Source organism: Crotalus tigris, unplaced genomic scaffold (assembly GCF_016545835.1).
Source record: "Crotalus tigris isolate CLP2741 ecotype Arizona unplaced genomic scaffold, ASM1654583v1 scf7180000018236.262956, whole genome shotgun sequence".
Taxonomy (NCBI): domain Eukaryota; kingdom Metazoa; phylum Chordata; class Lepidosauria; order Squamata; family Viperidae; genus Crotalus; species Crotalus tigris.
Genome location: NW_024096899.1, coordinates 21,400 through 43,451, shown reverse-complemented (window position 1 = coordinate 43,451; position 22,052 = coordinate 21,400). Strand labels below are relative to the sequence as shown.

General features: G+C 40.3%; 1 protein-coding gene across 1 annotated transcript in view; it reads left to right on the top strand.

Moving 5' to 3' along the window:
• Window positions 1-21,777, top strand: part of PCDH17 (protocadherin 17) — a gene marked incomplete at its 3' end in the record, with an annotated part of 71,480 nt that extends 49,703 nt beyond the window's left edge. The window contains exons 2-3 of the mRNA XM_039349202.1: window positions 20,585-20,643; window positions 21,539-21,777. Of these exons, the coding sequence (XP_039205136.1) occupies window positions 20,585-20,643; window positions 21,539-21,777 (298 nt within the window). The remainder of the gene's footprint in view (window positions 1-20,584; window positions 20,644-21,538) is intronic.
• Window positions 21,778-22,052: the final 275 nt, after the last annotated feature.

Here is a 22,052-nt window from a genome sequence, read left to right as displayed (position 1 = left end):
GTGGTGCAAATGGGTGTGGAGCCTTCTTGGAATTGCTGAAAGGATTGTGTTGTAGACTGGAGATAGATGATGTTGTGTCTCTCCCCCTCTGTTGAGAGAGGGCTGTTCAATTTTGACATAGATGGCTTCTTTCAAATGAGCAATCCTCTCTGTCCAAAATGTGGACTTTGCATCCATAATGGGAGGAAAAGCAACTTTTGGGGATTTGTGTCTATCCAGAACTAAGCCCCAAAATGCAAAAATTACAAAACAGCCCAGTAAATGGTTTGTTTCATAATTTCATTCCAGCTAAACACATGTACGTCAAAGCTAGGAGATCAGCTTAATGTTCATTAGGTAATAATGTTCACTTTCATCAGGGTATCCATTACGATCCTGAACTTCTTAGTAACATTTAAGGTGTATGTTACAGCTTTTCCTAATTATTATTCTCTAGCTTTAAATTACAACAAAAACAGCAGTTATAGCACATTGGAGTAATAGAATAAACACTAAAATCATGGTGCAATTTAAATTCCAATTCTCTGCATGTCCTTAGTACAGATCCTATTCCATAAAAATGTAGAAACATTACCCTCTACGTAGACATACGATTTTCATGCCTGTATGATATTGAGAGAGTTTAAGTAAAAACTGTCATAAAATTAAATGGTAGCACAGTGGGATCAGGCCATGTGTTTGGATTATTAAATTTGATTTCATGTCCTATGTATTCTGCTATTCTCTTTTATGAAGTTCATAGTGTATATTGGAGAAAGTGATTGAACAGTTGTTATTTCAGTCCAGGGAATCAAATTCCTGTAATATTTGTATAATTTCAATATAGATGGCACCCAATGCCATCCTTTAATCCCATTTTCTGGGTGTGTGTTTTTTTCCTGCCAGATACTGGATAGTTCAATAAAGAGAACACCAATTATATTGGTAGAGTGACTTCATTAATGGGATACTGATCTGTGTTATTGACAAGCCTGGTGCTTTTAATATGATCCAATATATTAAACTGACATGGAAATAAAAGAGAATGACAAAATCTGTCTGCAGCTTAATTGACAGGGAAGCAGACTATTTTTTTTTTTTTAGCCAATTCCTTCTGTAATGTGTTTTTTTTTTTTTAAACTGGCAGAATGACTTCAGCAAATAAGCTATAACTGTACTGTGAATAAACATGAGTGTAAGTTAAAATGAAATAGGTTTTCTGATGGTTCCTGCATAGTTGCATGTTAAATTTGGTATAAAACAAGCCAAGTGTTAGCACATGATTTTCAAAGGCTCTTTTATAGCTTCACTCTCAACGATACCACTCATAAATATTTGATATGCTCTGAATTATTATTTTTTTTTAAATATCTTCAGTTTCAATTAGTTACATTTCTTTTTCAACGGGTAGCAGCGAGACCAAGCAATGCAATTATGTGGCATCATTTTTTTTTTAATTTATTTATTGACTCTGCTGGATGACAGCTGAAGGGGAAAAAATATAACCTATTGTGTTCCTTCCCCAGTAGAAATATTTAGTTGACAACTTCTTACAGAAACCTCAACTACTTTCTTGGGTGAATAGCTGATCTCCAGAAATCCTGTTGAGATACCGTACGATCCAGCTTTTCTTCACTCAGCTCATTGTTTTAATGAAGCTTAGTGAAGCTTTAAAAAAGTTTGCTTTAGCCGGGCTTCCAGTACATTTTTGTAGATATTCTTTTTTGTTCCTTGTTTATCTAGGTAAGTCAACCATGAATCGTGAATAAATTCAACCAAAGATTAATAGGAAGTTTCAAGTACACGTCATAATAACTTACTTTCCAGAAGGGCAATTTAGATTGCTTTGTGGAATGTTGGAAGTGCCGTTTCAGAAGATTCTTTGAATCAAACTCCATGTGATATCTTTTGCATTCTGCTTGGAAATTAATGAGGGACATCTAAAGAAAGGAACTAGACTAAGGAAAGTGATTGGGTTCTTTTCATCCATTAGGGACAGTGATTAGAGACCCAAACAGTTTGTTTTGACACGCCTCCCTCCCTTTCTTTCTGTTTCGTATTTATCGGCTATTCAGTGACATCCCACCATACAATGCAGTTTTAGGATAATTTACAATTCTAGGGGAAAGAAACAGTTAAAATGGAAAGAAAGATGCGGCAGAATAAACAGGCAACCGTAAAAACACAGATTAAAGATAGAGAAATAGATAATGGCAGGAGAAGCTAGAATGACAGTTTCTGGGGGGGAAAAAAATACCCTAGTTCAAAAAAGATAAGAAGGTAAATGCCAGAGGAGTTGTTGTTGTTTTTAAAAAATAGATGCTGCAGATTTTTTAAAAAAAATAATCTTCAGTAATCCTCTATTTATCCGAAAGGGACGCAGAGAGCCAGACTCAAAAATGTACGATCCTCCCCCCAAAAAAATTCACCTTGAAGAACAGTGATTAAAGTATCTTGTTTCTGATCATCAGAGAACTTTAAAAGTGAATAGAGTAATGCATTAACCAAATGCAAAGATATCATAGCTGGTCTGAAGATTACTGAACATTAAATCATGATAGGTGCCCATGACTTCCCAAATTGGCAGCAAGAAAGATCTTCATAGAGATGAGGGAAAGATAATACTTGCTTGGCATTTCTACAAGTACTTTTAAGAATAACAGAACAGCAGAGTTGGAAGGGACTTTGGAGCTCATCTACTCCAACCCCTTGCTCAGGCAGGAAACCCTATACCATTTCAGACAAATGGCTGTCCAATCTCTTCTTCAAAACTTCCAGTGTTGGAGCATTCACCACTGTTTTTCCACTGTTTAATTGTTCTAACTGTCAGGAAGTTTCTCCTTAGTTCTAGGTTGCTTCTCTCCTTGATTAGCTCCCATCCATTGCTTCTTGTCCTGCCTTCAGGCACTTTGGAGAATAGCTTGACTCCCTCTTCTTTGTGGCAACCCCTGAGATATTGGAACACTGCTATCATATCACCCCTTGTCCCTCTTTAAGACTAGAGATACCCACTTTTTGCAACTGTTCTTCATATATTGTAGCCTTCAGTCCCCTAATCATCTCTGTTTTCAAAAGGTGGCTTCAGAAATACAGGCTTAATTTTGAAAGTCGTGACATTTGTGGACTGTACATACATTTCAAGTTTTCTTTGCTCAGGTTTGGTTTTTTTTTTTTTTTTAGTGTAAGACCAGTTGGCAAACTTAGTTTTCACTGATGCATATAAACAAACATGAAGTGCTTGGAAGCGGTCTTCCATGACAGACTTGAAGAGACGTGTCAACTCTGCATTGTTTCAGTGCATAAGAGTCACTGATTGAGATAGTCAGCTATAGAAACTGAATGAATGAATGAATGAGTGAATGAATGGATAAAGAAATAAAGAAACAAATATCAACAAAGTGAACCCGAAGTATGTTTTCTCATTTATTTGGCCCCAGTGTACTGTTGAAGGAAAAGTCTTCATCATGGTTCAGTCCAAGCTGGGAATAAACAACATGGCGACTGCTTTAGAAAGAAGGTTGCAGTTTATTGAAGAAGAGAGCCAGACAGAAAGATGGCTCTGGAAGAAAAGGGAGAAAGCCCATGTAGGGAGTTGGTTTTTATACCTTCTTGGGCCTTTTGTTTGGAGTTGTTCCTGTGTCATGAACTTTGAACTGAGTCTGAGTGTGCCTTTCTGGTATTCTGATGGTGGTGGGTTAATCCTATTATGTCCCAAAGGTCAATCCTGCTTCCCTGGGGCTGTGGCTGATGACTCATAGATTTTTGGTGTGAGGGGTTGTTGATTCTAGAGATCTTTCTTCCTAATCCCAATTTCCTGATTCCAGTCTTTCTGACAAGATTATCACATCTGCAATTCTACAGACTTGGTTTCTGTTTGGGACAGAGAGACTTGAGGGAGGGGTTGGTTTCTGCTTTTAAAATCCTTTAGGGAAATATATTCTGCCTTTTAAATATTTCCAAAAATATTTCTTTCTCTGGGGGGGGGGGACTGACTTCCCACAGTACTGTGCATAGGATCAGCTGGTGAAACATCCTATTCCTTGACCTTGTCTAAAGCAATGAGATAGAAAATTGTGAAGAGGAAATGGTGCCCTAGTGGTTAAGATTCTGGGCTTGTTGATCGGAAGATTGGCAGTTTGAGACCCAGCTGCTATGTGACGGGATGAGCTCCCATTAGTTTCCTCAGCTCCTGCCAAGCTAGCAGTTTGAAAGAATGCAAATGAAAGTAGATAAATAAGTACCACTTTGATGGGAAGGTTAAAGTGTTTTGTATATAGTCATGCTGGCCACATGGCCAGGGAAGTGTCTTTGGACTATACTTGGGGTAGGCAACTTTGGCTCTTTTATGACTTGTGGACTTCAACTCCCAGAATTCCTGAGCCAGCATGGCTCAGCTTGGAAACCTCTCTCTTTTCCCTCAGCATGGCTGGCTCAGGAATTCTGGGAGTTGAAGTCCACGAGTCATAAAAGAGCCAAGGTTGCCTACCCCTGGACTATAATGTTACACCTGAGTTAGGAAATGGAGACAAGCACCATTCCCTAGAGACAGACACAACTGGCAAGGTAAAGCCTTTACCTTTTTTTTTTTAATCTAGAATTTTATTGGCCTGTTAAATCTTCTCTCTAGTTGCTTAAATTAGAAAACGGAGAGCCCAAAATTCCGTTTTCATAGTGTTTCATATTTACATGTGCTTTCAAGAGAAAGCAAAGCAAAAAAAAAAAATCTTTTCAAAGCGTAGCCTTCTTTCAAGAATCAAAAAGTCTATATAAACACTCTCCCGATTTCCTATCAGATGTGAAAACCACATAAGCTGATCCTGCAAAAGAGAAAGCAATCACCTTTGTAAAGAAAAGCTAAGCTGTGTGTTTGTTCAAAAATCTTAATTACAGGATTTTTCATGGAGGCAAAAAAAAAAAATCTTATTATTCTGAGCCCAAAAAAAATTTGCAGCAGGGGAGCTGTCTTTGAAAGAAAAAATGGCAGAACCTCAAATCTGTCGCCCTTCTATAGTTCTGATGTGAAGTTACTATGGCATTAGAAGAAAATACTTGGAATTAAGTGTGGTGGAGTAAAAACCGAAGCATACTTGCATGAGATACTAAATAATAGTAGTAGTAGTAGTAGTAGTAGTAGTAGTAGTAGTAGTAGTAGTAGTAAAGTTGGAAGGGACCTTGGAGGTCATCTAGTCCAACCCCCTGCTCAGGCAGGAAACCCTACACCATTTCAGACAAATGGCTGTCCAGTCTATTCTTAAAAACTTCAAGTGTTGGAGCATTCACCGCTTCTGGAGGCAGGTTGTTCCACTGGTTAATTGTTCTCACTTTCAGGAAGTTTCTCCTTAGTTCTAGGTTGCTTCTCTCCTTGATTAGTTTCCACCCGTTGCTTCTTGTCCTGCCTTCAGGCGCTTTGGAGAATAGCTTGACTCCCTCTTCTTTGGGGCAGCCCCTGAGATATTGGAATACTGCTATCATGTCCCCCCTCATCCTTCTCTTCGTTAAACTAGACATACCCAATTCCAGCAGTTTGATAATATGTGGTAGAGATGTCCCACATTTCCCCCCCTCTTACTAATGTTTCATTAAATAGTATTTAAAATTAGCAAAGACATTTTGCTTTAGTATCGTTTCAGGTATGTTCATCCACATGCAGCAAGGCAGACTGTGAAAAAAAACCTTTGGAAATAAGATACTTTTCCTTGTAATTCAGAATGGGGCAGAAAAAAAAAAACTATTGCAGCGTGTTCATATTCATAAACTGGATTAATGTCCAATTTTGGTTAGATGGTAAAATTAATTTTCTTCCAGCTGAATAATTCTGTCTGGACAGAGTTTGAATTTTGGTTTTTTTCCCCCATCCTATGTTTTTTGGCCCATCCTCAACAATTTGGCTTGGAGATAGCAGGAATTGAACTGAACTTTCCCATTATTGCATAATCCTTCTATTTACAAGATTTGACCAGTAAAGCTGATGAATCCAATTCTGTTTGAAGATTGCTGCAAATATTATTGTTTAAGTGCAGAAGGGTCAATTACTTTACCTGACCTCAGGGGGTGAAGAAAAAAAAAGAGGATAAAGTAGCAATTTTGCCCTAGTTGTTAGTATCAAGAAGAAACTTGTGCTAAAGTGACTATGTTAAAATGGAGCAAGGATTTTGGTCTTAATTTTGATCTGCACATCTGGCAAGAACTATGGGCAAGAAACAAGAAGCTTACTTTGGCCACCTCTTACAAAGAAAACCTCTACAAAATGTTCTATAGATGGCATTTCCCACCCATAAGATTAGCTAAAATGTGTTCCAATGTCTCCTTTAAATGTTGGAAATATAATCTGACAATTGGAACATACTATTATATGTGGTAGGAGTGCACGCGAGCTCGTGATTTTTGGAATAGGATCAAAGAATGGTTGGAAGAAATATTAGAGCGAGCGGTAGAGCCAAAACCAGAACTTTTCCAGTTAGGTATAACCACGCAAAAGTACGACAAAGGCGTACTTTATTTAATGTTACACATTCTCACGGCTTCCAGACTGGTCTTTGCTCAAAATTGGAGGAATAAAGGAATTCCAACAGAAGAAGAGATCCTGTATAAAATCCCTTCATGTGCTGAGATGGACAGGCTTACAATGATTATGAAGGACATGACAGAACTTGAATACTTCGAAATCTGGGACAAAATTTACCGTTGGTATGAATTAAGGAGAACTGCTCGGATCTCAAGTTAATGATAGGATTGAAATATATATATAACTGTACATATAATTGTATATTTAATTGTATTACATAGAAGGATGAGGCTTATATAGAGGTTAAGAATGATGTATTAAGTTTTTGTACCACAAGAAACAAATTGTTAGGAATACTTACTGTGGAATGTCACGCTTGTCCATTTTTGTTTTAGTTGTATTATAAATAAAAAACTTTTTAATAAAAAAGGAAGAAACTTGTGCCAAAATTTGAATAGTTAGAAAAAGATAATTCTGTATTTCAGAAATTTCTCATGTTCACTCCTTCAGAGTTAAAGGCATTTATTACTAATGATCAGTTACCTAAATGGAAAAAAAGGATGTTATAACTAACATAAAAACAGAAATTAAAACACTTACAAGCTAAAAAAAAATAAAATTCTGAGATTGCTGATTGTCACATATTCTGTTCTTTTGTGGTCAGGTCTGATGGATTGTAAGTTGGTTGCTGCAGGTCTTCTGATTTATGATTACTCTAGAATAATTGAGGGTTTTTTTTTTTGATAAAGCGTAAAATAAATAATGTTAAAGCCAATTAATTAAGAGAGGGATCAAGCCATCAACAGAGGGATAGAATCAAGATCACGTGAAGTGTTAATACCACTTTACAAGGCCTTGGTAAGGCCACACTTGGAATGCTGCATCCAGTTTTGGTCACCACGATGTAAAAAAGAGGTTGAGACTCTTGCTCATGACAGCAAACCTAAGGGGAGAGGATGAAGATCAAAAAGCATTATGTAGTCCCAGCAAAAGATTATTACTAATGACAATGTTATTCTCCTCCTAGGATTTCAGCAAAAAGAAGGTTAATCAGGTTTGATTCATCCACCACAATGCTCTTTAGACTTGATTGACCTCAAATCTTCATATTCTCTCAAGAGCAAATCTATTCTTCTCCACAATTGCCTTGAACTCATAAATCAAGTCAACAGGATGATGCCACCCAATGAGGCAATCATTCAACAAAAAGAGGCATCATTTCAGCATCCAGCTTATCACTGGAAATAAAAAAAGAGAAGAAGATAGGCAGTGTTTTGAGTATTTTGACATTCGAAACATCCCCATTGAATACAACTGAGAAGTATCCGAACTGACATTGCTTATTGATTTAAATCCAGTCTGGAGGAAAAACTGCTGGTTAACAGACAGGAGAAATTTTGCAGTCGGTGGATTCATCCAGGAGTGGATAAATTAGCTTAGGAGTATAATAATAAATAAAGTATATAATAATATAGAAATATAATAAATAAATAAAATAAAACTAAGATTTCCTAGCTTCAAGCTTCAACCTGCTTGATGCAGGTCAGTCTATCTCCTAGCAATTGCTCTACACTAGATTCAGAAGTGCACAAAGCAGATCTGCTGGGCTAAATCATCTATTTCTGCTCCTTCAAGCTATCTTTTTTGGGGGAGGGTCATATACATAAGAGGAGAGGAAAAAACTGTGTGTATCTGAGAGACAGGGAAAGATGAGGTGATTATTATTATGTTGTTGTTAGTTGCGAAGTCATGTCCGACCCATCGCAACCCCATGGACAATGTTCCTCCAGGCCTTCCTGTCCTCTACCATCTTCTGGAGTCCATTGAAGCTCATGCCTCCTGCTTCAGGGACTCCATCCAGCCACCTCCTTCTCTGTCATCCCATTCTTCTCTTGCCCTCAATCTTTCCCAGCATTAGGCTCTTCTCCAGTGAGTCCTTCCTTCTCATTGGGTGGCCAAAATACTTGAGTTTCAACTTCAGGATCTGGCCTTCTAAAGAGCAGTCAGGGTTGATCTCCTCTAGGACTGACCGGTTTGATCACCTTGCAGTCCAGGGGACTCACAGGAGTCTTCTCCAGCACCATAGTTCAAAGGCTTCCATTCTTTGGTGCTCAGCCTTTCTTATGGTCCAACTTTCACAGCCATACATTGCAACTGGGAAAACCATGGCCTTGACTATATGTACTTTTGTTGGCAGGATGATGTCTCTGCTTTTTAGTATGCTGTCTAGATTTGTGATAGCTTTCCTCCCCAGGAGCAAGCGTCTTTTAATTTAATTATTACTGTATGTAGTGTGTAATAAATGTATAATCTATATCCTTAAAATTTTGTCTTATTTGATTACCCTTACCCTCTGGAAAAAGTGAGAATCAGCTCAAACCCTCTACCATGTGACTGCTCTTCAGATATTTGAAGAGACCATCTCCCCTTCTCAACCTTCTCTTTTGCGAGCTAAACACAGAGTTGTCAAAGCCAGTTTTGACCATCTGGTGAAGACACTTGGTCAAAGGACTTGCTAAAGTCAAGACAGCCTACGTTCATGACATTCCCACAGTCAACCAGACTAGGAAGTCTGTCATAAGAAATTAGCAATAGCAATAGCACAGTGCTTTTACGGCCCTCTCTAAGCAGTTTTACAGAGTCAGCATATTGTCCCCAACAATCTGGGTCCTCATTTTTCTTACCTCAGAAGGACGGGAGGCTGAGTCAGCCCTGAGCCAATGAGAATCGAACTATTGGCAGTGAGCAGAGACACCCTGCAATGCTGAATTCTAACCACTGCGCCACCATGGCAGTAGAGTAGAGGGGAGTAAGAATAGAAGAAGAATAGAACAGAACAGAATAGAATAGCAAGAACACTTAGACTTATATACCACTTCATGGTGCTTTACAGCCCACTCTTAAGTGGTTTACAGAGTCAGCATTATTGCTCCAGCAATCTGGATCCTCGTTTTACCCACCTTGGAAGGATGGAAGGCTGAGTCAACCTTGAGCCGGTGAGAATCGAACTGACAAACTGCTGGCAACCAGCAGTCAGCAGAAGTAGCCTGCAGTACTGCACTCTTAACTACTGCACCACCACGTAAATTATAAGTTACTCTGGCCTGTCGTGCTCAAAATAAATCCATGTCAGCTCTTTTAACTATTGAATTCCTGTCTTGAGGGCTCACAGATATTATTCTTCGTAGTCCGTGACCTTGCCCAGTGTCAGTGTTAAACGTATAGACTCCTCTTCTTGAAAATAGGAACAACATGAGCCCTTCTCCAGTCTTCTGGGACTTGCCTGTTCTCCAGAAGTTCTCAACGAGTACAGACAATGGTTTTGCAATTACCTCTGTGAGTTTGTTCAGTCCCCTAGGGTGCAATACATCGCGCCCTAGGGACTAACTCATTTGGATCAGCCAGTAATTCCCTCCCTTGCTCTTTGCTTACTGTGAGCTTCCGTTCACTTCCCTCCACCCCCAGTAGAGATGAGCATCAACTGAGAGTTCATTCACCTTCTGAGAGAGAACAGATGCAAACTGGGAGTTCAGAAGTTTTCCTTATTATCTTCTTAGTAGCATAGAAATATTTTTCCTTCCTTCCTTCCTTCCTTCCTTCCTTCCTTCCTTCCTTCCTTCCTTCCTTCCTTGTTCATGACTTTCTCTCAGTAGTGATCCTCCCTCCCTCCCTCTCTCCCTCCCTCCCTTCTCCTTCCTTCCTTCCTTCCTTCCTTCCTTCCTTCCTTCCTTCCTTCCTTCCTTCCTTCCTTTCTTCCCCTTTCATAACTTTGTCAGTGGTGATCCTTCCTTCCTTCCTTCCTTTTTTCCTTCCTTCCTTCCTTCCTTGTTCATGACTTTCTCTCAGTAGTGATCCTTCCTTCCTCCCTCCCTCCCTCTCTCCCTCCCTCCCTTCTCCTTCCTTCCTTCCTTGTTCATGACTTCCTCTCAGTAGTGATCCTCCCTCCCTCCCTCCCTCCCTCCCTCCCTCCCTTCCTTCCTTCCTTCCTTCCTTCCTTCCTTCCTTCCAACACTTATGTTGGAAGTAGCAAGCAGCCTAGGCTCAGTTGAAAATGGATTCTGCAGGTGAACACTTTGCAACATTTGAAATAATAATCCTATTTTTATTCCAAGAAAATATAAATTAATAGAAGGGAATGCTTGTGCTTTTTAGTGAATAATCCTGAATCTCATATTTTCTTCTCAAACTGCTGACATAATGGAAGAGAAGATTCTCTTTTTCCATATTGATTACGATAACAACTTGCAGGCATGACTACAGAGATTTCAAAGGTACAGCTGGACATTTGAGATCCATGCCTATTCCTGAAAATTTCTGGAGATTATTTGCAATTGTTTTTTTTTTTTTTTTTTTTTTTTTGAGACAAATGAGTGAGCTGCATTTCAAAGGTGCTTGGTCTTCTTTTAGTTGAGGTTGTCTTTTGCTGAGTCAAAATGTTAGTTTATATAACTTTTGGTTGTAGCTTCTCCAGTTGCAACTAAATGTGCCTAGAGCAAAATTATAAAAGTACCGGTCAGGCTGGAACAGCTAAAGGAATGAAAAAGGAATCCATTTCAATAAATTCAGCACATACCTCAATTTATTCCAAAGACATTGGTGGATGAATTTGTTTAGGAGAAATAAATATAAATACTGATGACTCACAGCTGACCCATCATAAGACCCATCACAAGACCCTCGCTTGACACACCCACACCTGACCCATCACAAGACCTTCACTTGGCACATCCACACCTGGCCCATCACATGACACATCACAAGACTCTAACTTGACACACCCACACCTGACCATCACCAGACCCTCACTTGACACACCCACACCTGAACCATCACAAGACCCTCACTTGACACACTCACACCTGAACCAACATAAGACCCATCACAAGATTCTCACTTGATACACCCACACCTGAACCATCACAAGACCCTCACTTGACATACCCACACCTGAAGCCTGTAGAAACAGAAGAACACTGACACTGACATCCCCTAAACTCCACTGAAGATGTTACCTAGTATGGTAACACAATGTTCAGAAACCAACCCACAAGCTCGGAGAATGAACTTTCACCCTCATAAGTACAAATAATTCTTGATTTATTAGTGTACTTAAGCCTAAAATTATAGTTATAAGTCATTGTAACTGTAAACAGAGGCATCATTTTACCAGCCCAGACCCAATCTTTTGACCCAATTTTTTACAGCAGTTATTAAGCGAACTCCACTGGCATTAAGCGAATCAGTTTTCCCCAATGGATGGGTGTTGTTTTTTTTTGCTGGAAACCAGAAACAAACCCCAGAGGATAGAGGAGGGGGGATGGAAATTGCAGTCATATGACTGCAGGAAAGGGGTGTGTAATTTTGGAAACAAGTTATAATAGTTTTGGGGGTTTCCATCCTAAATTTGAACAGGCAACTTTCATAAATCAAGGACTACTTTGATTGAAACTACTTCATTAAAGTGTAGTTCTCCCAATCAAAAGCAGGTGAAGCCAGAGATCTACAATTTTGCCCACCTGTCATATAGTCAGTTCCACCTCTGGAGACCCAGGAGACATAGAACCCAAACTAGAACGATGCCCATCCTTTAATGAAACTGGTTGATTCAAACATAAAGTAGAAATACAAAATCTGGGTTGCAACCCCCCCTAGATAATCCGTAGAGAATGGCAAGGAAATGAGAAAATTCTCTTTACTGCCATCTTGTGGTCAGCCTCATATTTGCAGCCCAGTTATAGCAATCTAAGGCTTTTAATCATCTCTTAATCACTATGGTGCTGGAGAAGACTCCTGCGAGTCCCCTGGACTGCAAGGCGATCAAATCGGTCAGTCCTAGAGGAGATCAACCCTGACTGCTCTTTAGAAGGCCAGATCCTGAAGTTGAAACTCAAGTCCTTTGGCCACCTAGTGAGAAGGAAGGACTCACTGGAGAAGTGCCTAATGCTGGGAAAGATTAAGGGCAATAGAAGAAGGGGACGACAGAGAATGAGGTGGTTGGATGGAGTCCCTGAAGCAGTAGGCGTGAGCTTAAATGGACTCCAGAAGATGGTAGAGGACAGGAAGGCCTGGAGGAACGTTGTCCATGGGGGCGCGATGGCTTGGACACGACTTCGCAGCTAACCACAACAAATCATTTCCCCAATTTTCAAAAAAGAAGGATTCTTTCGAACAAGTGACGTCAAAGAATTCATGCATCGTGGTCTCTGTGTCATTACTTCAATAGCTGGTGCAGCTGGATTTGATGGGTATCTCACAACTGTTACTGGTTCTTTAGAGTGACCTATATATAATCTTAACTTTAAATATCTTCACTTTAAGTATCAGACTGTAAAAAGCCGTGAAGTCAAGCTTGGCTCAAAGCTGACATTAATTTTACATAACTGTGCTTAAATAAATGTTATAATATTGACATTGTGGCTTATGCAGCACAGCCTTTGTTTGGATTCGGTCTGCGGAATATGTAGTGCCGCTGTTCTACCTCTGACTTTTCTCTATAACTTCATTTTTTTCCCCCTCTATAACTATAAACAGAAAAGTAAGAGCATCAAGGTAACTTTGTCTGGGCTCAGAAATTGAGTAAGGTTGGCACTATTTGATGCTTAGATAGGGTGCTATCAAGACAGTTGAGATTGGTTGATCAGACGGGGAAGCTAGATGATGTTCTGGAAACCAAGAACTGTGTAGATGAGTAGACAATATGTCAAATAAAAAACAAAGTAAAATTAAAAAAGACCTTATCCGCAATATTGAGGAAGCTACTTTATCCACATTTTACTTTTTTAGTTGATTAAGTATGACAACTTACAAATGAGAGGGCTTTTTTTTTTTCATTCTATGTAGAGGACAAGTTTTGCCATGAACGTTTTTTCTGCCACTTTCAATCCCAATTAGGATTCCTCTTTCCTTGGTTTAATAACTTGCTAAAATATCCGCCTGTAAATTTTAGCTATTATCACAATGGCCCTGAAGTTCACAGGTCTTCTATCCGAAGCAGCTTGCCTGTGTCTGCCTTATTTCATCTGCAGAGGGTTTCAGAGATGATATTGACTCTAGCAAATGTATTCTTCTCCCTGATATACATTTTTTTTAAAAAAAGACACTTAGCTGATGCTTGTTAGTTGAAACCTGGCCATATTAAATGAGACAAGCTGTTTTAAACCTCTCGTTATGTGGCTTAAATGCATCATCCTCATCACATGAACTTGTTCAGCAAAAAATGTTCATCTCGGATAGAGTTTTGGATGACTTCAAGATTCGTTCCAGGCATTTATCATTTCATAATATCACCACTATTGGGAGACCTGAGTCAATGTATTTTCATTTAGCTCCACCGGCCTTGAAATTACAACAAAGCTGGCCTTTTCCTTTTAATCATCAGGGCTGGCTCATTTTTTCCATGTTTCCCCAGCTCCTCCTGAACCTCTAGTTAGAAGGAATAATGATTGATTCAGTGGCCTTTTTCATGGAGTTGCTATGTAGGGATGGTTAGAACTTTTATGTCCTTTTCTGTGATCCAACAACTTCCAAAAGAATGGGGAAAGCATTTGGTTCAAAGTTTCCACCACGATTTCATTTCGCTTTCAAAGCTCATGGGAGTTTTCAAATACGATGGAAGAATGGCTACTTGATGGCAGACAAGCTTCTCCTTATGACAACTCACTCACTTCCTTCTCTTCCCGCAGTGTTCAGAACATTGCACACTGAAAAATGTAATGGAATCAGAAATTATGTATTAACGATAGCAACAGCAATTTCTGCCTCTAAGGATAGACAATATCTAAAAATGTTTGGGAAGACAAATACATTTTACCCTTAGGACAGAGGCTGAATTGAAAGTGGACTTACAAATGACAGGCTACAAGAATGTTTTATTTATTTATTATTTGTTTATGAGACTTATATACCGCTTTAAGTGCAAGCACTCTCTAAGCGGTGTACACCAGTAAGCAATGTATATGTATATATATATTTACATTGCCCCCAACAATCTGGGTCTTCATTTTACCTACCCCGGAAGGATGGAAGGCTGAGTCAACCTTGAGCCGGTGAGATTTGAATCGCTGACCTGCTGAACACAGTCAGCTAAAGTGGCCTGCAGTACTGCACTCTAACTGCTGCACCACCTCGGCTCCTCATGTTATGGGAAAAGATGTTACCCTGGAGATACAAAAGAAAGTGGCCGATGTTTTAATAATTAAAAGGGTTGTGCGAACAATGAACAAAAAGAGTGAACCTGGGTAATTTTTTTTTCTATACTGGACTTAGCAAAAAAAAAAGACTTGCTAAAGCTTTGAAGTGAGATGGGACAAAGAAGAAATGAAAAGAAATCAAGTTCTGCCACATTATTTGAACACACTCCAGATTAATAGTGTTAGAAGTAAAAGGAAAGAATACAAGATTGTTTGATTTGATCCAGGTTAAAATAGAACCTTGTTGTCTCTGGCTGACACCAGGACTGATATGATGAAGCCTTGTAGATTTGTTTATAGGTAAGAGATGATATAGAGAAAGTAGAGATCATTTTTGTTTTAACAGAAGGTGATGCGTTAATAATTAACCAATGGAACAGCTTGCCTTCAGAGGTTGTAGGTGCTTCATCACTGGAAGTTTTTAAGAAAAGATTGGACAGTTATCTGCCTGAAATTGTATAGGATCTCCTGCTTGACTAGAAGACCGCCAGGGTCCCTTCCAGTTTATTCTGGTTGATTGATTGAAAGTTAGTAAAATTGTTTATACTTGTTGAGATGAAGGTTGGGAGTTACTTTATATATTTATTTTTTCTTTACAATATTCTTACTTTTCTTTCCCTTTCTTTCTTTCTTTCTTTCTTTCTTTCTTTCTTTCTTTCTTTCTTCTCTTTCCTATTTTCCTCTCTTTGCATCTTTTCCTTTCTCTTTTTCTATTTATCTTTTAGTTGCATTAGTTTTGACCAGTGATGGGATTCAGCTGGTTTGCAGCGATTCAGTAGAACCAGTAGCTAAATTTTGTTGAGTTCAGAAAACCGGCTGAATCCACACTGCTGCTGGAAGTCTGTTCTAGGCCTCAGAGGCCTAGAGGAGGCCTCCCAGGCCTAGAACGGCTCACAGGAAGTGCATGAATATCACTTCTGGAAGTCTGTTCTAGGCCTGGGAGACATGGAGGAGGTCTCCCAGGCCAAGAACGGCCCACAGGAAGTGCATGGATGTCACTTCTGGAAGTTTGTTCTAGGCCTGGGAAACGTGGAAGAGGTCTCCCAGGCCTAGAACAGCCCACAGGAAGTGCATGAATGTCACTTCTGGAAGTCCGTTCTAGGCCTGGGAGACATGGAGGAGGTCTCCCAGGCCTAAAATGGCCCACAGGAAGTGCATGGATGTCACTTCTGGAAGTTCGTTCTAGGCCTCCCAGGCCTGGAGTAGGCCTCCCAGGTCTAGAACAGCCCATAGGAACCGTTTTTATTGTTTGTGAGGTACCTAGTCTCATTGTGAGCAAGTAGGAGGCTATATGAATTTTATACATTAATAACATTTCTGCATTAGGCCGAGAGCTTGTGAAAGTCCTTCTCTTGGTTTTGCTGGGCTCAGACTACTTGCATAATTGCAACCTTTAATCGGAGTAGTCAGAATATCCTTTTCCCAGCTGCCACATTCCATTCAGGGGCAAGAAATCAAGAACCAAGGCTCTTCAAATAAAACAAGTTTATTCCATGAATCCTCTAAACAAGAATCTGAACTACTAATTGTTAAAGCAAATTAGCAGTAGATAAGAGCAAATGAAATTGAACTTAGATCTCTTGTGAGCATGAAGGGACTCCAAATTGATCATATGTTTGACTCCACCCTTGGACTCATCCTGGTCACCTCCTAGATCAACTTCTTTTATATCTCTCTTTTTATGACCCTGTAATTCCTTAATTTGGAGTAGAGTTAGGGCAACTGGATGGAACTGAGCATTTACTGGCTGGGTGCCCTTCCTGACACCTATACAGAGTTCACAGCAGGTATTTTTTTTTCTTTGTGGCCTAGGAGAGAAACATCTGTCACTACCTAGGAGTGAATTCTCAATTTTCCAAGTGGGAGGCAAGTGTCTTCACCACTAGGCCACCATGCCACTCTTAATGGATCAGTTCATTAGTACTGCTCTTATTCCCCTAGATTTTCTCTCTCCTCCTTAAACTTGCTGATTCCTTCTCTTTTTGAATAAATGAAGCAAGGCTATGGAAGTCTCAGCACTTAGATAACTCATTCTGAGTTGGGAGCAGAATGTACAAATGATACTATTTGCTTTGGTCCTTACAGGGTGACCCTTTTATAATGTCCCAAGACATACTTTGATCACCCCATCATTTCTAAAAAGAGGGCCACACCGATAAATGTTATGTTTACTTTTTTTTTTAACAGATGCTAATCCCACACTTACTTATCAGGTGCTCAAATATCCACCGAATTACACAAATGCAAAACTTAGCCATCTTTAAAAGTTTATCATCCTATTATTTTTCCCTTCTCCCGTAAACAAACTGCTGTGTTAAACTATTTGTCTTTTTACTGTAGTCTTTATTGTAGAGGCCGGTCAAAGATCCAGATAAAGCGATTTGATTTGATTTGCCCTTTGCTTTGTAATTAAGGACAATGTCCTTTAGCTGATCAGGATGGCATCACAATGGCTTTGGGCAATGGAGAATTCAAAGGAACACAGGTTTTTCCAGCTCCTGTTTCTTTCTTTTTTCTCCCCCCCCCCATGGCAAACTGTTTTGCATTCAGCCAGATTAAATATTCAACACCAAGATTGTCCTGGATGGAGGGACAATTCCCATTCAATCTTGATCAGCTCTTCACATCTTACAGAGTTTTGCATCTGGCACAGATGTCGACTATTAGCTTGATAAACAAGCCCTCGATAAACTTAAGTTGCCGCTGGGAAGAGAGGTACACCATGATCTGATGGAAAACACAGTAGGAGTTTTATCGTTTGTCCAGCTGCACTGCGTAGATACACAATGCTGGAATTCTCTCAGATAGTGTCCTCTGTCACCCCAGGAAAACTAGAAGCGAAACAACAAAAAGGGTTCAGTTTGAGGTTTTGGCTATTTTCTATTCACGCTGTGCTATAACCTCCTATTCCACAGTTAATTACTTTGTACTCGGTGAGATATAAAAGAAATGTCACCCAACTTAAAATATGAGAATGCTGTGAGAAAACATCCACTGCATGCTTGATCTGGCAATTCTGTACACTGTTCACCACGAAGACAAACGAGGGCTGATTACAAAACACTGCCGCACTGGCACCCATAATATAGATTTTTCTGTTTGCGGAAGTACTTTCGTCATCTGCTCCTCTCCGCGAGATTCTGAAGCTTACTTATGCTGAAGCAATGTTTGAAGATGAAGTTGAAAGCACTGTGCATAACAGATTGGAAGAGTTGTGCCGTGTGTCATATTTACCGGAGGCAGTTTGGGGTCGGGCTCAGTGATGGGATTCAAATATGTGAACAACCAGTTCTCTGGGTGGATGCCACTTCCGGAAGTCCGTTCTGGGCCTGGGCAACAAAAAATTAGCTACTGGTTCTGCTGATCTGGTGTGAACTGGCTGAATCCCACCACTGGTTGGGCTTGAAATAGGGAGACTGGGCTAGTCTTGTCTGGGGCATGACATCAGCTGAGTGGACTGGTTCTCTCTCAGCCCTAGGAAGGGAACAATGGCAATTACATCTGAAAAACCTTGCCCGGAAAACTAGTCCAAACAGTTTTCAGAAGTCAAAATCTAACTTGAAAGCTCAATAAATCCCTCATACATAGGTAACAAGGGTGTGTGATGTCTCAGTGGGGAAAAGACACTGAGTTTGTTAACCGGAAAGCTGGCCACCCATGTTTGAGAGCTAAGCACCGTGCGATGGGGTGAGTTCCCGTTACTTGCCTCAGCTCCCATTCAAAAGCATACACATGCGAGTAGATAAATAGGTACCATTTCGGTGGGAAGGTAAGAACAGCGTTCCATGAGCCTTTGGCCTATAGCCATGCTGGTCACGTGATCACAGAAAATGTCTTCAGACAATTGAATAACTCAGGCAAAGGTCCTGAAAAAGCTCTTTTGGGACAACCATGATCTGGATGACTGAGAATCTCCACAGACACTCTTCAGACAACGCTGGGTTCCTCTATTAGGAAATGGAGATGAGTACTGCCCCCTAGTGTTGGACACAGGAAAAGCTTTACCTTTACTCAGGGGTCTTCCAACTTGGCCCTTTTATGACTTGTGGACTTCAACTCCCAGAATTCCTCAGCTAGCGTGCCTGGCTGAGGAATTCTGGGAGTTGAAGTCCAGGGGTCTTCAAACCTGGCCCTTTTATGACTTGTGGACTTCAACTCCCAGAATTCCTCAGCCAGTGTCTGAGGAATTCTGGGAGTTGAAGTCCACAAGTCATAAAAGGGCCAGGTTTGAAGACCCCTGCCTTTACTTAAGTCGCAAAATTAGCAATCCTCAGTTCTTTTCATGAGTCTTTACTGAACGAGTAGACAACGGGAAAAGGGATTTCAGAGCGGAGATGCTATATTTATTCATGGATCTGTATGAAAGACAAAATATATCTTATTCTCCTCTATTAAATAAAGAAACATGGAAGTGTGGTGGTGAAGAAAATAACAATAAGAGCCTCCAATTTGGCTTTAATGCTTTCAAATGTTGGGTCTGTTAATGCCATAGTTTATCTTAATCCAGCTTTCATCACTGCTCATTCCTCACAGGAAATATGGTGGTTGAATCACATCATAACTATATCTGTAAATATACATGGTGTCTGGGTGATCTAGTTTCTCTCAGTCCTGGAAAAAATAATCTTTTCCTATGACAAGTATCTGAGTCCCTCCATATTATCGCTAGTAAATGGAGTTGATCCTTCCGGTCTACAGCAGACAGCAAATTTGCTGCTGTGTGCGTGAACATCTGTCAACTGAGACCATCTTGTGTGTTTGTTTATGACCAGATACCCAACAAGGACTTCAGAAATGAACAGTTCATGGAGTGATAAAACTGTTTCTGGGTTGTGCAGTTTCAGAGTCTGGTGGAGTGAGGTCGAGGACTGGATGATTAAAAAAAAAAAAATCTGTGCATAGATAGCTAATTAAACTAATTAGTTTAGAACTCTTCTCTCTTAGTTTTCTCTGGACTGGAAAGTTGATTAATCTACTCGTGAGTTGGTGAATATAACGTGTAATTATTGCAGGGTGAACTGGCTTCCTGGAACAAGGTTTTCCTTCCTTCCTTCCTTCCTTCCTTCCTTCCTTCCTTCCTTCCTTCCTTCCTTCCTTCCTTCCTCCTCCTCCTCTTCTTCTCCTCCTCCTCCTCCTCTTCTTCTATTCCTCCTCCTCCTCTTCTTCTTCTTCTTCTTCTTCTTCTCCTCCTCCTCTTCTCCCTCCTCCTTCTCCTCTTCTTCCTCCTCCTCCTCCCCTTTGAAACAAGCTGAGCAAATTTAAGGAACATGATTTCAGCATGTTTACTGTTTTCTTTTAAAGCAAGTCTGAAATCCAAACTATGTGAGCACTTTGCTTATATTGAAGTACAATTTTATTTTGTCCTATGCTGGTTTATTCAGGCAACTTATATAGCCTGAGGAAAGGTGTATTTAATGGAAGGAACCACTAAGAAAACTTTAAAAAATAAATAAATAAATAAATAAATAAGAGGTTCCATGACCCGAACAGTTCTGAACATCTCTGGTCTACAGAATAGGTGAGAGTGTATCAATTGTTAAGACGCAAAGGGATGGAAGTGGTCATGTGCAAACGGCAGCCATTCAAATCCTGCCTTAACAGAGCATTTAAGAGAAGTGTGTCGTGCCTCCATTGCACATCTTTGTGTAAACCTTCCTTGTTTGTTTCAGCAGGCAATTTGTGGACCAGCATCGCTTAATTGTGTATAGTCATATGCCGACATTTTCCAGGGAAATTAAAAAAAAAAAAAGTAGGAATCTGAAGATTAAGGGGGAATTGTTTTTGTCTTTTTTTCTTTCTTTCTTTCTTTATTGGATTTATTAATCATCCCACCTCTAGGGAAACGTGTTGCTCTGCAGGAGATTTGTCCAGTGTGCAACTAGATGTATTTTTTTTTCCTTCTCTTTCACAGACAGACAATTTTCCTGCAGAGTCCAATTACATGGGTAGCAGGCAACAGTTTGTCCAAAGGTAAGGCCCTGTTAAGTAACTTTCTTGGCTTCCCGATTTGCATTCCTGTCAAAATTCTTTGCCAGAGACTATAATTCAATTTAAGGGCCAAGTAAATACAAGTTTGACATGTTCTCTCTCTCTCTCCCTCTCTCTTTCTCTCCCCTCCCTCCCTCTCTCTCTTTCTCTCCTTCCCTCTTTCTCTCTCTTTCTCTCCCTCTCTCTTTCTCTCTCCCTCTCTCTCTTCTCTTCCTCTCTTTCTATCCCTCTCTCTCCTTGCCTCTCTTTCTCGCCCTCTCTGTTTCTCTCCCTCCCTCTCTTTCTCTCTCTCTTTCTCTCCCTCTTTCTCTCCCTCTCTCTTTCTCTTTCTCTCTCTCTCTTTCTCTTTTTCTCTCCCTCTCTTTCTCTCCCCCTCTCTCTTTCTTTTACTCTCTCTCTTTGTCTTTCTCTCCCTCTCTCTTCTCTCTCTCTTTCTCTCTCTCTCCCTCTTTCTGTCCCTCTCACTTTCCCTCCCTCTCTCCTCTCTCTCTTTCTCTCTTCCTCTCTCTCTTCTCTTCCTCTCTTTCTATCCCTCTCTCTCCTTGCCCCTCTTTCTCTCCCCCTCTCTGTTTCTCTCCCCCTCTCTTTCTCTCCCCCTCTTTCCCTCCCTCTCTTTCTCTCTTTCTCTCCCTCTCTCTCTTTCTCTCTCTCTCTTTCTCTTTTTCTCTCCCTCTCTTTCTCTCCCCTCTCTCTTTCTCTTACTCTCTCTTTGTCTTTCTCTCCCTCTCTCTCTCTCTTTTCTCTCTCTCTCTTTCTCTCTCTCTCCCTCTTTCTGTCCCTCTCTCACTTTCCCTCCCTCTCTCCTCTCTCTCTTTCTCTCCCCCCCTCTCTCTTTCTCTCTCTGCCTGTCTGTCTCTCGATGCACAAATGTCAGTAGCTCCACATTCAAGGATCCCGAACGAGCCAGCCTGAGAGACAGTGGGCACGGGGATAGCGACCAAGCAGACAGTGACCAAGATACTAACAAAGGCTCATGTTGTGACATGTCCGTGAGGGAGGCACTCAAGATGAAAACAACTTCAACCAAAAGCCAGCCGCTTGAACAAGGTGAGTGGAGAAACAAACCAGTGCTTGCAGTGTCTTTCAGATATCAACTTAGATATCTGAAATATTTCTGTCTTCCAGAAATATATATATATATATATATATATATATAGGTCTTTGGTTGTTCGGGTTTTCTCCCACGTAAAATTGGAAGTGTCTTGGCAACGTTTCGACGAAGTCCCATTCGTCATCTTCAGGCTGGTGTTTTCAGCTTCGTGCTTTGAGCAGCAATGAGCTGCTCAAAGCACGAAGCTGAAAACACCAGCCTGAAGATGACAAATGAGACTTCGTCGAAACGTTGCCAAGACACTTCCAATTTTACGCGGAAGAAAACCCGAACAACCAAA